This window comes from Abrus precatorius, unplaced genomic scaffold (assembly GCF_003935025.1).
Source record: "Abrus precatorius isolate BTA unplaced genomic scaffold, Abrus_2018 Scaffold6, whole genome shotgun sequence".
NCBI lineage: Eukaryota > Viridiplantae > Streptophyta > Magnoliopsida > Fabales > Fabaceae > Abrus > Abrus precatorius.
In genome coordinates, this window is record NW_020874406.1 from 16,287,890 (window position 1) to 16,303,203 (window position 15,314).

Consider the following 15,314-nt stretch of genomic DNA (forward strand, 5'->3'; position numbering starts at 1 on the left):
TGAAAATTTTGCTTACACACGATAGTCTTGTTCCCGAGTAATTTTGTATTAAGGAAACACTCTTTTATATTTTTATTTATTGTTTAAAGTTATATAACACATTAAAAAAATATTTATTCTTCTTCTCATTGCTAATATTATTTGTAATAAAGATTTTAATATGTTCTTTTTCTCTCTCGTTTATTATTTTAACATTCTATACAGTATACTGCTTTCATCATTTTCAATAATAACATAATTGAAAAAATAGTCATTATGAATAAAACTATTTTAATAAATGAAAAGAAATGAAAGTAGTAGTATTTCAGTTTTTATTAGTAAAAATTTAAGTTTGAGAAATATTGAATGGTGTTTTAAAGATATTAATTAAAAATTTAAACTTATTCTTTATTAAAATTTTAAATAAATTCACTTTTATTGTAATTTTTAATATATTCTAATTTTGTTAATCATTAAATTGATAAGAACCTTTTAGTTTAAATATTCTTTATATTATTATTATCATTTAATTTTAAAAACTATTTTTTAATTGGGATTAAGGAACATGGTTGGACATAAGGCAAAATATAAATAACATAAACAAAGATGTTAATTATATTTCGTAATTTATGAGTTATCTTTTAAAATAAACAGATAGAAAAATGAAACTAGTGTCTTTTTTCTTTCGTTCCATAAGGCCGACGAACTTTGGTTCCATATTTTGAATGAATGGGCCAGTCTCCGAAGGGATTGGTTTTGACAGTGTTGAGCATTTTTGGGCCTGGGCCCTAATATTTCTGTTTTAGAACAGAAAAAAAAAATGTTAAAAGGAAGGAAAACAGAAGGAAGAAAACGCATACCCGAAGGCGAACGGATAAAAGGAGAGGGAGAAAGGAAGAAGAATGGCGAGTGGCGTGTCATGGCAACTGCAAATGAGGTTAAAGTCCTCTTTCGTTGGAGAGAATCTCCGACGCTGCTCAAGCCACCAACCTCTTCCTCAACTATTCCGTTACCGTTACAATCCTGGTTCTTCTTTTCTCTCTTTCTCCTCCTTCTTCTTCCCAGTCATTCTCATTTTCGATCTTCTAAGTTTCCCTTTTTTTTTTTTTTTTTTATTTAATTCACTCGTGACAGGAATCAAGCATGTTTCGATGCAGTTATCTCGAACACTTTCTGGCTTTACCAATTTCTTATTTAATCGAAGGTATACTGCGCTACGTTCCGTTTCTGCGTCTTCACGTCTTCTGCAAAAAGAACGAATGCGACTAGTTATGTTTCTGCTGTGATATAATTGATATTCTCAAAGAGTTCCATTTTCTCAATTACTATTGCTATTTGTTGTAGCAGCTGACGCTAGTTAATTTAGCTTAAACTCCTGAATAAGGGGACTTTAGGTGTGTTTGATAAATAGATTAATCAAGTGTTCATTCAATATGTTCTTGTTAAGTATAAGTTATTGGAATGAGTTAAAAAGAGCTTATAAAAAAAGTCATAAGTCACTTCTAAAAGCCCGAGTTATTTCTTCAAAATGCACTCTCTGTATATCTCCCAATGTGTGTCTTTTGGTTAAGCTTTTGGATGATGACTTTGCAGAAATCTGGATGAATTGCCTAACAGCAACCGTAAACGTCTGAGACCTGGAAAAGTTTCTCCACGTCGACAGGTGCCGAAGAATATACTGAGGCCTTCTTATGTAAAATCTAAGAGTCCTGCAGGGATTGTGAGTGGACCTGAAGTGCATGACGAGAAAGGGATAGAATGTATGAGAGCTTCTGGAAGGCTTGCAGCACAGGTTCTTCAATATGCTGGCACCTTAGTCAAGGTGAGTTCTTTACATCTTTTTTGCCATTCAATTGCACATTCTCTAATTGTATGTTTTCTGCATAAAATCTTGGCTGCTTACTATGAATTTATGATGTAATAAAACAATTTATTAATGCTTTGTGAGTGATATAATGTCCTTTTTTGACAGCCAGGCGTAACAACAGATGAAATTGACCAAGCAGTTCACCAAATGATAATTGATAATGGTGCATATCCATCTCCACTTGGCTATGGTGGTTTTCCTAAGAGTGTCTGCACTTCTGTAAATGAATGCATTTGCCATGGAATCCCAGATTCCCATGCACTTGAGGTGGTCCTATACAAGTTCTTCTGAAATTAAACATCCTCTGGAAGAAAATAAAATTGTTGATGCATTCTTTTATTTGCAGGATGGTGATATAATCAACATTGATGTTACTGTTTATCTAAATGTAAGTTTTTTTTTGTGTTTCTCTCTGTGTGTGGATTCTGATTTTGTTAGGGTTGGGAACAGAATAGCCATGACACTTCATTTACGATGTATTTTGCATGGTCCCTTTACAAATTTTGTTTGCTTAAGCCATCCTATTCCTGATTATCTTATCAGCAATGTCTCTGTTTAGTGTTTACAAGGTTTATGCCCTCTGCTATATTGTAGGAGATGATGGAAGCAAAGAATTTTTGTTATATGCGCCTAAATCTGTTTTATTATTATTACTTTTAACTTGGTACTGTATCAATATTATCAGCCCGTCTGTTTGCAGTTGCATTTTTCAAAGCTTTAATATGGCAAATAAAATGTAAAGATGTGAGTTGTAGGGCTGTCATGGTGATACATCAGCAACTTTCTTTTGTGGAGATGTTGATGACGAGGCTAGGCAACTAGTTCAGGTACCAATTTGTCTTTGTGCCAACAATGAATGTGTTTTTGTTGTTTTTGCATCTTCATAGTTTGGCACCCTCTTGTTAATTCATCACTTTAATCTGTTTGTTATTGTGATGTTCTTTTTCTATTATTTCTTTCTTTCTATATTTTTTGGCATAGAATCTTTCTATTCTTTCCCTAGGGGTATTCTTTCCCTAGGGGTGAAAATCTATATTCACTATTAATGACATGTGAAAACCAACAGGATAAAATTTGCTTGCTTTAACTATGGTGTTACTGGTTAGGTAGGAATTTCAATTTTTTATTACTTGGCCTAGAATGCTTATTGTTTTTCTGCATTGGTGTTCATTCTTAAAAGAATGGACTGACAATGAAGTGGTCTAAATTCGTTAGGCATTGATAATTGGTGTAATAATGTTTAGTTTTTTATTTTAATTGGTGAAATAATGTTCAGGATGCATGGCGAAGAATATTACTGTTATTATTGGGTCTCATGGCAATATCCCACTTACTCTTATAAGTGATATATCCCCGTAAAATCCATCATATCTAACCTTTTGTTGGCCATAGTGAATTTGAATATTACTGCTATTTTTGTTATGCTTCTAGTCAAGGTAGTTAAAATCCTGATTTGAATTGTAAAATCCTATGATTTACAATTTTGGAAGTCTTATTGATTTAAATTGTGGGCAAAATTGTAGTAAAATTTTGATTTAAATCGTAAAATCTCTCAAATTGTGGGATTTCACGATTTCACTTCGATTTTTAAAAATCCTCACAAAAACTCTATCGTAGCTGATGCTGCTTTCATATATCTCCTTTTTATTGAATCCAATTTGCCTCTAGCAGCTTTGAACCCTAACATCATTGTCAACATTCAACAGTTCTCCTAGTGCGTGCACCCTAGTCTACAACTAAACCCAACAGGGTGCTGCTCTGAGCTCAAGTCTAGTACTGCTGTTCCTGCATCTTTTCTGTTCTAGTCTATTTTTTACTCACGTCAATGCATTACATTTTTATGGAATAGATTATGATTTGTGAGTGTTACTTTGTTTAAGTGCTTTTACTAATTTAAAGGTTTTTTCCCCTGATTTATAATATTTTTATATGAATAATATGAACTTATATTACATATACAAATTTTATAAAATCTTGCGATTCGATTTACGAATTTTCACTCTCCTTTACGATTTAAAGTAAAATTCCGATTTTAACTACCTTGCTTCTGGTTGAAGTCCTGTTCTAGAAGTCTCTTACTTGGCTCGGATTTTTGTGAAGTATTGTTTTTGTTGTGAATTCAGATATTGTCATTTGTTTTGTGCTTACAGGTAACTAAAGAATGCCTGGATAAAGCAATATCAATATGTGCACCAGGAGTGGAATTCAAAAAAATTGGCAAAACAATTCAGTAAGATGTTTCTATCATCTGTTATGTCTCGTTTCTTCATTTTTGCTGTACTGCATAATGACAGAAACCCTATGGCAATAAGATTATATATAATTAACAATAAGTTAATAGCTGCATTGCTTTAGACTATGCCCCTTAACTTTATGCATAACCAGCCTTGAATATTTTAGGCTCCACAGAGCTACTTTTTCCATTCTTAATTTTTTTTAGTTCCTATAATATGCTTATTTGAATTATCCCTCAAATTATAACTTTATTTAAAAAATAATCATCCCTGCCAGAGTGTTAATTATTTAAGGATGCTATTGTATTAATAGAAAATGTTCACAATTAAAATTAGATCAAATATTAACCATTGTGAATATTCCTTTTAAGGTGTTAGGGAATTGGATTTTAGAGAAGGGAGAGGAGGACAATTTTTTTTCAAACATAAAGATTTATATATTAAAGTAAATAAAATATTAATACATTAAGTTTATATTAATCTATTATTTAATAGTTTTTTTTTTAAGATACGAAATTAGAGAATGTTAATTAGAAATAAAAAAGTTATCCTCTTCTCCAAAACCTAACTCCCTAGCACACCCTTAGAGTATAAAGGAAAATTTCCATGTGATGATGACCCATTCAGCTCCAATTTTCGTATTCTCATGATAGTGATGCTATTTAACCTAAATGATTTTTATGAATAAGTTGTGTTTTTTTTCTAACATCAATGTCTCACATGGGACCTTCAATAATCAACCTCATCGTCTCATGGGGTTCACTCTTCAGACTCACAGTTGCTCCATCTCATTTATAGCATTTTTCATAGGTGAACTCTGCATTAGAAAACCAGAAGAGAGGAGGAGTGTACTCTCCCCATGTTTCCCTCAAGCGCATCCATCTGGAACTTTTCCTCCCTGGGCCTTAACGTCTCCTTTCAAAGTGACGATTGAATTTGTTTCCTTTAAATAATTTTAAGGAAACAAAACAGTATCTAAGCAATTACCTTAACAGTCACTCAAATTAATATGGGCTTGTTTTTTATGACTGTAATTCAAATTAATTTTGGTTCCTGATTATATAATGATTCATAGTTGATGTAATTTCTTTCTCTAGTGATCATGCAGATGAATATCGTTATGGTGTTGTCCGGCAGTTTGTTGGCCATGGAGTTGGACGTCTTTTTCATGCTGATCCAGTTATTCTTCACTATAGTAATACAACCGTCTTAGCAATTTAACTCATAAATCTTATATTTTATGTTCATGTTTCTTCCATCTCTAAAACAGTATGCCAAAACAGAATAATAACAGATGAGTGTCCCTGTTAACTTTCACATAACTTCTGCCGCTATCTGCAAATATGACTTAATTTAGCAGTTGAGTTTTGAGCTACTTGTTTGGTCAGGAGATTATTAGTGTTTCTAAGGTTGTTTATTGTCACTCTTGTGTTTATGTTAAAAATGTTTCATATATCTGTCATTGTATTTAATCACTGTTTTTTGTAACCATTACTATTATTATCTTCAGGAAACAATGAAGGTGGACGGATGATGCTAAATCAAACCTTTACGATCGGTAATTTCAGTTTGTACAATACAGATTGTTATGAGCTCTCATGCTTATGATTTTCCATTTGTGGAGTTAGAAACTGTGTATGCCTTTGCCCCTTGATTATGTTGCATGGAACGTGTTCTATTATCATTCTGATATGATGTCAGTACGACATTTAAAAAAAATTATGGGCATTGCATGGTATTCTAAAATTTTCAACATAATATTGAAATATGTAATAATATTTTATAATTCATACTTATTCCTAAAATCACAATTCAAAATTAGCAAAATGTTATCATTCATCATTTCTCCCTCCCTTGAAATTCCCACTTGAAATTGCCCTCCTTCCATAGCTTGAAAAACATGGTAGTTGAACATTTTCATTTATTGCCAAACTATGGCAGCTGCTGTCTGATACAAGTATCTGCTTATGGATACACAATAGGAAATGGGTATACCCTGGTTTTTGGAGTATTGATGTATCATAGCTCTTGAATCTCATTAGATGAGGTATGTTTAACTTACCAATTTATCACAGCAATACAACAACTCGGGAGGAGGGAGCTAAGGGGCATTTGTGATTCATATAAAATTTCAACTTTCAATAGGTAATATTTGAATGCTGCTTACTGTTTTGGCTCTGCCTTATGGAGAAGGTAGATGTTTTGAAGTGGAAGGAAATAGAGGGCTGTGAAAATGGATTGAGCTGGAAAGCTTTTGAGTTTGACTCCCTAAGGGATTGGTAGAGAAAATGAAAATGACTAAATTTAATTTTCACTCTTGGTGTGAGTGAAATGTAGGGAATGTAGATACTGATGAAAAAATTATAGTTATAGGACAAGCGGCCAGAAATCATGGATCCAAAGCAAAATTGATCTCACAACATTCCACTTTTAACCACCTCAGATGTTTCTATTGCAAGCACATACAAATTGATTTCTATCCCAAATTTTTAACCCACTCCATTAAGCTATTTTGTTTCATCACAAGATTTATAAGAGAAATTGTGATAGAGAATGAATTTCAAATATGAAGGCTCATAGTTGACTTTAAGGCCAATTACATTTGGAGGTGCTATGTATAATTGAACTGTAAAATTTCATTTCTATTCAACCAGCTAAGATGATAAGGGTTCTGTACAGTGGAAATAGATGTCATAATATGGTAATATATGCGTTGTTATGAGTCAGTCATGAACATAATAACATCCTTTTAAATTACATAAGTGTAAAAATATTAGATAAGTTTTGTTATATCACTAAGTGTAACTTTCCTGCACATGGTAAATTTTACAGAACCAATGCTGACTATGGGCAGCATCAATCCAGTGATGTGGAATGACAACTGGACAGTTGTAACGGAAGATGGAAGCCTTTCAGCACAGTTTGAACACACCATTCTGATAACCCCTGATGGGGCTGAGATTATGACTCGATGCTAACAGATGCAAAAGTTTAAATTAGTGGATAGCCCACATGGAGAAACTTTATTTAGGTGCAATTGATTTGATTACTTCCAGTTCCTGATGAAGAAGCTTTTGCAGGAACTTGGAGGGTCCCACAAGGAGGAACTCTTTCATTTTTGTTGATGTTATTTCTTTTGCCTATTGTATTGTATTTGTAACATAATTTATACTGTCTTCCGTGCTCCAGTTAATACTTGATGCATATTCTTTCATTTCTTTTTATTCTTCTGGAGTGGAGAAAAGGTGTAGGGTGTGGTTTTAGATAATGAATAGCTGTGGGTGTATAATTAGTACTTAGGTACATAGGTTTATATTTTGGATAGACAGAAAATATAATTTTGTTCGCTTGAAGTGCAGTTTATTCAGTTGAGGCGTTGTCAGATAGGAAATACTTGCTATAGACTCGCGCACATGATTGGTGCAATACGTGAGTCACTCTCGGCGTTCACTGTGTATCAGCATCAACTATCATAGGACCGCTATCGATTTTTTCATTTTTTTATTTTTTAAGAGCTACAGGGACTGCCATCAGGTGTGGTGCATAAATTTCAGGCGTAGCCCGTTGCACTGCCCCAATCATAGGTTGATTGGGTTCTATTGAATCCCAAAGAAAATGGATTTTCTTTTTTCCTTTTAGTCTTTAACTGTTAGGGTTGTGCTCCGTGTGGCTTGTAGTGATAATTCAGTGGGGAGAGTTAGCAAGAGGTAAGCACCATAATCAGGGTTCGAATCGTGAATCTAGCAAATTCTCACATTTCTCTCCTTCAATGACAAGAAGAAAAAAAAACTGTTAGGGTGGTGTTACTAAGACACTTGCATTGAGGAGAAGGTGCCTTTTAAGGTGTACAAAGTGAGAATGGGTGCAACAGTTCACAAAAGCATCCAACTTCCTATAGCCAGTTCGGCATATAGTCTTTAGTTCCTGTGACCAATTTTGGTGGTGAGTGCTCAAAATTATATTTACGCTAGTTATGTATAAAAGTTATAAGGTGAAGTTGTTGCCCTGTAGAGCATCCTCTATTGAAGACCTCTTTACTCACAGACCGCAGACGCATGGAGTCAAGTTGGTGATTGCCAATATAGTTGACAGTGGATTGCAATGGCTAGGCACAATGGAAATGCCAAATTGCATGGTGGTGGTTCGTGCCTTGAAGGGAAAACGAATAGCGAAGGGAACGAAGGAACACGGAGAAGAACAATTGTACTAAAGTGTGTTTGGTCTTGGGAAAGTCAAAAGTTTGAGGTTTTTCTTTTGTCAGAAAAAAAGATTTGAGGTCTTATTGGTAAAAAAAAAAAAAAGAGAGACAGAGATTGTGGTTTGAGCAATTGCGGCGATGATGGGCCTTAAACTAAAAACTATCAAATGTCTCTTTCGTTTTTGTTTTGTTTTCTAGTGGTATATTTCAAGATTAAAGTAAAAACAAGTAGATGTTACACCTCAAGATCGGTTAGAAGATAAATGAATGTATGTTAGTTAGGTGTAAAATGACTGTAAATGGTTTGATTAGAATAAATAGAAAGGCTGATTTAGGAAAGAGTTTAATTTAAATATAGTGACAGTGTAAAATCATCTAATCATAAACATACTAGTAAGAATTATTTATTTTTGTAAGAATTAATATAAAATTATATCTATATTGTTTTTTAATTGGTTGAAAATATAAAATTTTTACAATGTCAATACATTAAAACTAATTCTTTTAAAAAATAAACAAAAAAAAAGTCTGAGTGACAATTAATTGCATTCCAAAGGGTTACAAATAGTATAGATCACAACAGTAGAAATATATATACCAAACAATAAATTAAATATACAAGTGAATATATATTTTTCAAGAATATTAAATATTTCTTTATGGACTTTATGGAAAAATAAATACAAAAAATAGATTCACATGATAAAAATTACTTTTAATTAAATTTTTATGCAAAGTCAAATACTTGAACCAATTAAATCACCTTACTATAATCAACCACAGTTATAAACTTCACATCAACTACTGATCATCTACTCACCTCAAATAAACCATTATCTATGTTTATTTTATATTTAGTTGTGATCTCAAGCTTTAATTATTACGTTAATACTCTTCTACTAGATAACTTTTAACATTTTTGATACATTGCCAACATGCACTTTTGTGCTTAAACGATTATAGTAAGTACACATAACAATTCAACTCAATTAATACTTCTCTCTCTCTCTCTCTCTCTCTCTCTCTCTATATATATATATATATATATATATATATATATATTAGAGTATTACTTACAAGAACACCATTCTTTTGAGATACAAAAGCATCATGAGAAATCCTAATTAATACTTTTAAGCAACCCTTAATACTTAAATGGTATGATAATATTATTTTAGATGTAATTCACCTCTATTAATAATAAAATTTGAGTACAAAAAAGGTTTGATTTTTATCTAGAATCTAAGAAGATATATTTTGTACTTCTAAAACTAAAGCTATGATAATAATACCTTTTAAAAATGATTTTTTTTAATTATCTCATGTGTAAAAAAAATAAAAGTAAATGATTGTCAATAATTTCAAAAAATAAAATGAGAATTGAATATATTATGCACAGAGAATAATTATTTTTATAAATACTTAGACCTTGTTTAAATGAAAGATAAAATACAAAAATAATGGAGAAAAGAATAAAAATAGAGAGAAAAAATACTTAATATTTAGATAATTTGAAATAAGAGGAAAAAATTTTTAAAAAAATTATTTATACTTATTTATATACATGAGTAAAAAAGATTAAAAATTATATTAAATATATTTATAAAAAAAATAAATTATTCTAATATTTAATTTTTATTATAATATTTTTCCTTAATATCTTTTATAATTTTTATATTTTTAAAATTAAAATAAAATTTAAAAACAAAAATCATTTTCCCTTAACTATTCTTTTCCTATTCATTTCTCCCCAAAATGAGAGGTTTTTCTTTCTTATGAGACTCACGAAAAGATATTCGTCTTCTCCCTTCCTCCATAACATCCAAACAAAGAATTTTTCATCTTCCCTTCTATTATTTTTTCTCTCTCTCCCTATTTTCATATTATCTAAACATACATTAATATCTATTCTAACCTTTTTTTTTCACTTGCTATCTTATGTGAAAGACTCACTTTTGTTTTAACTTATGATTTTATACTCAAACATATTACTTTAATTATACACATTTGATTAGTATTTTACTATCTTTTCACGTAAGATATATCCTTTTATTTACTTATTTACACAAAACATTACATCCCTTACTTTGAATTAAGACAAATTTTCAACTTACATGAAACAAAATAACTTTTCAATGTAAAACTAGGTAACTTCTTATTTCAACGAAATAATACAACTTTATATATATATATATATATATATATATATATATATATAAAAAGAGGAAGATTTTTTCACACTAATATAAGTTTAAAAAATTTATATTCAATTTAATCTTTAATTTAATTTATATTTAATAAGTTATAATTTATTATTTTACTGACGGTTAAATATAAATTAAGTAAAAAGTTTACATTGAATGTAAATATTTTTAAATTTATATTAGTGTGAAAAAATTATTTTTCATATATAAAATACAATTCCTCGTATTTTTAAATTTTATAACGTTTATTTCCCATCTTGTGAATTTGATTTTCTCAGCTTTCTTACGTCTGAGAGTGATTTTGCAAACCTGCAAGAATAAGTCAATTAGAGGAGTTTTACCTTGCTAAACTGCTACTGAATAAAGTAAATAGATAATAAATATAACCTTTTTAGTTCTTCCTCATTGGTGCCTCTATCCGGAACTGGTTCATATAGACCTGTGTCTAAATTCACTCGTGTAACTGTTTTCTTCAGTAATTGCTCGCCCACTTTTACCAGATTATCCAAATTCTCTTTAGTAGCTACATCCACAGATGCTAAATCTCCCTTTAATGTATCATCCTGTTGGAAGCAACCATTTTATGTTTTTAACAATTTAATTACCACAATTATTAAATAGAACCACACAAAAAAAGCTGTACATGCCTTCAATTTAGTTGTTCTTTATATAATGAAAATATTTAGTAGATACTCCATTTCTTGAGAGAGAAATAAAAGGGAGATTAATGATAAAGAGTTATACTATTTGTATAACAAATTTTTGCAACAATAAATTTATATTAATTTTTCAATCATATATATCACTCATTTTTACTCTTCATTCTCTCTTTTATTTTTTTCATTTCTCTTTAATTTATTAAAAAATGTAAACATTTATTGTACCGATATCTTTTTTCAATGATAAATATGATGAATATCTAATGTAATAAAAAAAAAAAGCGTTAAATGAATACTGTTATTGCTGGTGTTCATTTGTTGCAATTCTTTTCATAAAAAAACACCAGTCATCGATTTAGAAAATGCCCACATGGTTATGCAAGCACTAATCTTGGCTACATCAAGATTCCCTACATCAAGAGTTCTTTAACTACAAAGAATTAAATTGCAACTTTTTTAGAACAACTATATACCAGCAATTCAATAATTGATTTTATTCGTGATCATATTTTTTAGGTTAATTTCATTTTGTACTGCCACGAAATTTAAAGAAAATTGTGCCAAAGTAGTATTATAATTAAGGTAACTTACTTGAATTCGAAAATAGTTATCTTCAGACTGAAGCGCACTAAAAACCACACAGTTGTGGTAGTCAACCATATCAGTGCTTGCTTCACTGAAACAATCTATAATAGGAGTTGATCCAGAGTTGTATAGCCAACTGAAAATTCCCCATTTGGACACCATCTTAGCGTCGTATTTGTGTTCGCTTCTGTTTGTTCCTGTACCTAAAGAGAGAACCAGAAAACGATCATAGTCCAGAGGGCTAACACTGCTCCTATTTGGGTTCCTTATGAGTTGCTTGGTCACTTCTCTTATTGCAACCAAAGTCTGCAGATGAAGACGCAAATTGAGTCTTGATGCCAATCAAATGGTTGACTATAAATTACAAATTTAATAAATACTCATTTTAATCTTTAAAATTGTAAACATCGATTAATTTAATCTTTAATTTTTGATATTTTAAAAAAATTATTTTAGTCCCTTTTTGTTATCATTTTATATAAAAGAAATTGACTAAATGATTGTATAACATTAAAAATTAAATTGAGAATTGTGTAAAATTAGAGATTAAAATAATTGATGCTATAATTTGAGGAACTAAATTAAATATTTATTCAATTATAATTTAGTAGCTTGTGTCAAGAAGCTTACCGGATTATTAGCAGCCACGCCACCATCAACAAGGTTGAATTCTTTTATCACTTTCCCTTGTTCGTCTTGTTTTGTAAAATAATGACCCGGAAGATAAGTTGGAGCAGCCGAAGTGGCTATGCAAATATCTGACAGTGGTACATCTAAAGCTGGTTCCATTGCTATCTGCATAAGATGATTAAATTAACAATTTTAATGACCAGTCACAAGCGTAGAAAAATTTTCTTAATCATCATGATTCCATATAGATCGAATAATAATAATAAAAAAAGAAGTTAAGACCTCTATAAAAGAATTAATGACCTACCTGATACGAGGAAAAGATGGTAGGTTGAAGATTCTTGATGTCAAACGTCGGAATAACAACGTTGGTCAAGGTTTGGTGTAACATGGTGTCCCCTAACCTCTTTCTAATCGCCTCATGGAGATACTTCCCGTCATACTTAGGTCCTATCAAAGCTTTCCCTATGTTTATGACAGGAGCTAATAATCCCCTGCGCGTGAAATTCAAGAGTAACCAAAAGATACACACATACCATGTAATTGGTTAGTTCTAGATACTTGCACTACACATAAGAAATGTGTATAAAAAGCATAGTAATCATATTTATATATATATATGGGCTATGTGACGATAGTATTATTAGTACGTAATATATTATAGACCTTGACTGGGGAAATATTTGTGAAGAGTTTTGTAGGTAAAACGGCACAATTTCATTAGCAGCAAATAAAGGGCGATTTTTGGCCTTTGGACTGGGAGCTGCTAACATGGAAGCAACGAGACCCCCTGTACTTGTCCCCGCAATTACATCAAAGTAATCTACAAGCCTTGCATCCTCACCATCTAACTCCTACAAACATACACCTCCAAAATCATTAGAATAAATGTTTTTTAAATAACTTTAAGTTGTCCCATTTATTACTTTTTGGGTATATTTTAAACATAAATATGTACAAAAAGAGATAAAAGTTAAATGATAAATAAAAATAATTATATACAGTATCGCATAATATTTCAATTTTCAAACGTTTAAATAACTGAAATAAAATCATTAGAATCCATTTTAAGAATATGTGAGTGCTGAGTGCAATTTTTGCTTGCATATACATCAACCTGAAGTTGAGACTCAAGGTAGGCAAGAATAACACCAGGAATGATTCCTCGAATGCCCCCACCATCAATGCTAAGAACCGTAATTAAATCATCATGTATTGGAGCCAGAATTCCAGAAGCAGGTGGATTTTCCATTGCTGAATGAAAACTAATTAAAATCAACAAATTAAAATGATTATCAAGGGATGAGTATATATGGATGGAGGCAGAGGCACCCACAAGACTATACGTATACTATATATAATTTTCAGTGCTGTATCTTGTCTAGCATTTCGGTGTTGATTTTGATTATAACCAAAAAAATTGAGCTATAACCTAATAAAAATTAAAACCAGACAAATGGTGTTTAATTGAATACATATATTTCACGCAAGCCATGGGATAGTGGCAATTAAAAAACTTCGTCATTTACTAGGTTTTACTTCAAATTTTTTTTTTTTTGTATAACTTCGTTTTTCAGTTTAATAATCATTGGGCCATAATATTATCCAGATCAGTTTATTCTAGAAAAACTTATATATTTATGTGAAACCATAATAAGACTAGTTAAAATGTTGATAATAATAATTAATATTGATGAAAAAAAAAACAATTAGCATCAAATTAATGATGAAAAATGTTGTTGACGTGGGATTTAAGATTATGCTTGAATGGAAAATTTTAAAAACTAAAAATAATAATAATGAGAGATGCTTAGAATAAAAGTTAAGTATGAGAGTAGTTATGAAAGATATATAAAAAAAAATTTAAGAATGATGGAAAGATTTTTAAATTCTTTTTAAAAAAATTATTAAAATTATTTTTATTTGATATACAAATTATCTAATTAAAATTTAATAATATTTCAAAATTATTTTTTATTATTCAAATATATAAATTATATTAATTTTGAATTCTCTTGTACAAACATAACCTAAGAGTTTAGCCAAATGAAAAAACCGATAACTTTCTCATCTCTCTAGCTAGACGAAGTCTGTGTTTCTATTATACAATTATATACACCTTATCCATTACACCCATTCACAGCTAGTTGTTGCTTCATTGGTTATTAAACATATTTCTTATAACTTATATGGTGGAATGCTCCCTTAATTTATAATATCTCCACCTCAGTTTACAACGTCTAAAACTCTGGAAACTATTGTTGAAATTGCTTGTAGTAGTAATAAACAAGAAATGTCTCTTTCAGAAATCTCACCAACATCAAAAAAATATTTCAACATTACTTGTTTTGTTTTAGTATAAAAAGATGGTATGCTCCTTGAAGGGATCCCTTGAAAGGAAATAGAGAGATAAAAATGAAAGAGGGAGAGAAAAAATAATACATGTATAAGGTGATGCTAAAGAAAGAAAAAAAAAAAAGATGCCCAAATAGTACAAAAACAATTTATATGAAAATAAATAAAAATTCAAAAACAACTAATAGAGAAATTATAGAATAACATAATAACCATGTACGTATCACATAGAATAAAAATAAATCATTTTTAATAAAATTGTAATAAATACGAGTTCTTCAAATTTCCCTACTTGTTATCATTTGAAAAAAAAAAGGTTGTTTATCTTATTGCCCGGGTCAACGGGCCATTCAGACTTGTTCGCTCAGAAGCATCACCCTTTCATTCGTTACTTTGTATAGAATCTGATTTTAATACATTTGTGAGTTTAAAAAATATTTGTAATTTTCATTTATAAATTTACTTATCAACAATAAATTTGTAATTTTCCTATGAAAATAAATATTTAATATATGATTAAGATCAAATTATGCCGATATAAATTATGCTCATTTTTATATTGCTTAATAGTGTTGAGTATAATTAACACAAGCATTATATATA

At 30.3% G+C, this 15,314-nt stretch overlaps 2 protein-coding genes across 3 annotated transcripts; one reads left to right on the plus strand and one right to left on the minus strand.

The window, feature by feature from the left end:
- The first annotated feature begins 812 nt into the window (after window positions 1-812).
- LOC113868671 (methionine aminopeptidase 1D, chloroplastic/mitochondrial) lies at window positions 813-7,444 on the plus strand. Of its 2 annotated transcripts, XM_027504476.1 has the most exons (11): window positions 813-1,005; window positions 1,114-1,183; window positions 1,573-1,801; window positions 1,952-2,113; window positions 2,193-2,234; window positions 2,602-2,673; window positions 3,997-4,076; window positions 5,178-5,275; window positions 5,591-5,638; window positions 6,156-6,225; window positions 6,913-7,382. In XM_027504476.1, the coding sequence occupies exons 1-11, from the start codon at window positions 882-884 to the stop codon at window positions 6,956-6,958; spliced, it is 1,041 nt and encodes a 346-aa protein (XP_027360277.1). In that variant the 5' UTR covers window positions 813-881; the 3' UTR covers window positions 6,959-7,382. The 2 variants fall into 2 exon arrangements, with proteins under 2 accessions (XP_027360277.1, XP_027360276.1); XM_027504475.1 differs by lacking the exon at window positions 6,156-6,225 and having other exon boundaries at window positions 828-1,005; window positions 6,913-7,444.
- A 3,283-nt stretch (window positions 7,445-10,727) lies between these two features.
- LOC113870262 (patatin-like protein 3) lies at window positions 10,728-13,608 on the minus strand. Its single transcript, XM_027506854.1, has 7 exons — window positions 13,474-13,608; window positions 13,023-13,210; window positions 12,664-12,850; window positions 12,357-12,521; window positions 11,733-12,032; window positions 10,870-11,045; window positions 10,728-10,791 (listed from the first exon to the last, which is right to left on the minus strand). Exons 1-7 carry the CDS (start codon window positions 13,606-13,608, stop codon window positions 10,728-10,730), a joined length of 1,215 nt encoding a protein of 404 aa, XP_027362655.1.
- Between the last annotated feature and the right edge of the window lie 1,706 nt (window positions 13,609-15,314).

Bases quoted from the DNA above. Each gene is read 5' to 3' on its own strand.
- LOC113868671 (XM_027504475.1), top strand. From the start codon at position 882: ATGGCGAGTGGCGTGTCATGGCAACTGCAAATGAGGTTAAAGTCCTCT. The intron at 1,802-1,951 runs GTGAGTTCTTTA...CTTTTTTGACAG, and splicing joins ATGCTGGCACCTTAGTCAAG to CCAGGCGTAACAACAGATGA. The intron at 5,639-6,912 runs GTAATTTCAGTT...TAAATTTTACAG, and splicing joins AAATCAAACCTTTACGATCG to AACCAATGCTGACTATGGGC.
- LOC113870262 (XM_027506854.1), bottom strand. From the start codon at position 13,608: ATGGAAAATCCACCTGCTTCTGGAATTCTGGCTCCAATACATGATGAT. The intron at 12,522-12,663 runs GTAGGTCATTAA...CATCTTATGCAG, and splicing joins CCATCTTTTCCTCGTATCAG to ATAGCAATGGAACCAGCTTT. The intron at 10,792-10,869 runs GTTATATTTATT...TTATTCTTGCAG, and splicing joins AATGAGGAAGAACTAAAAAG to GTTTGCAAAATCACTCTCAG.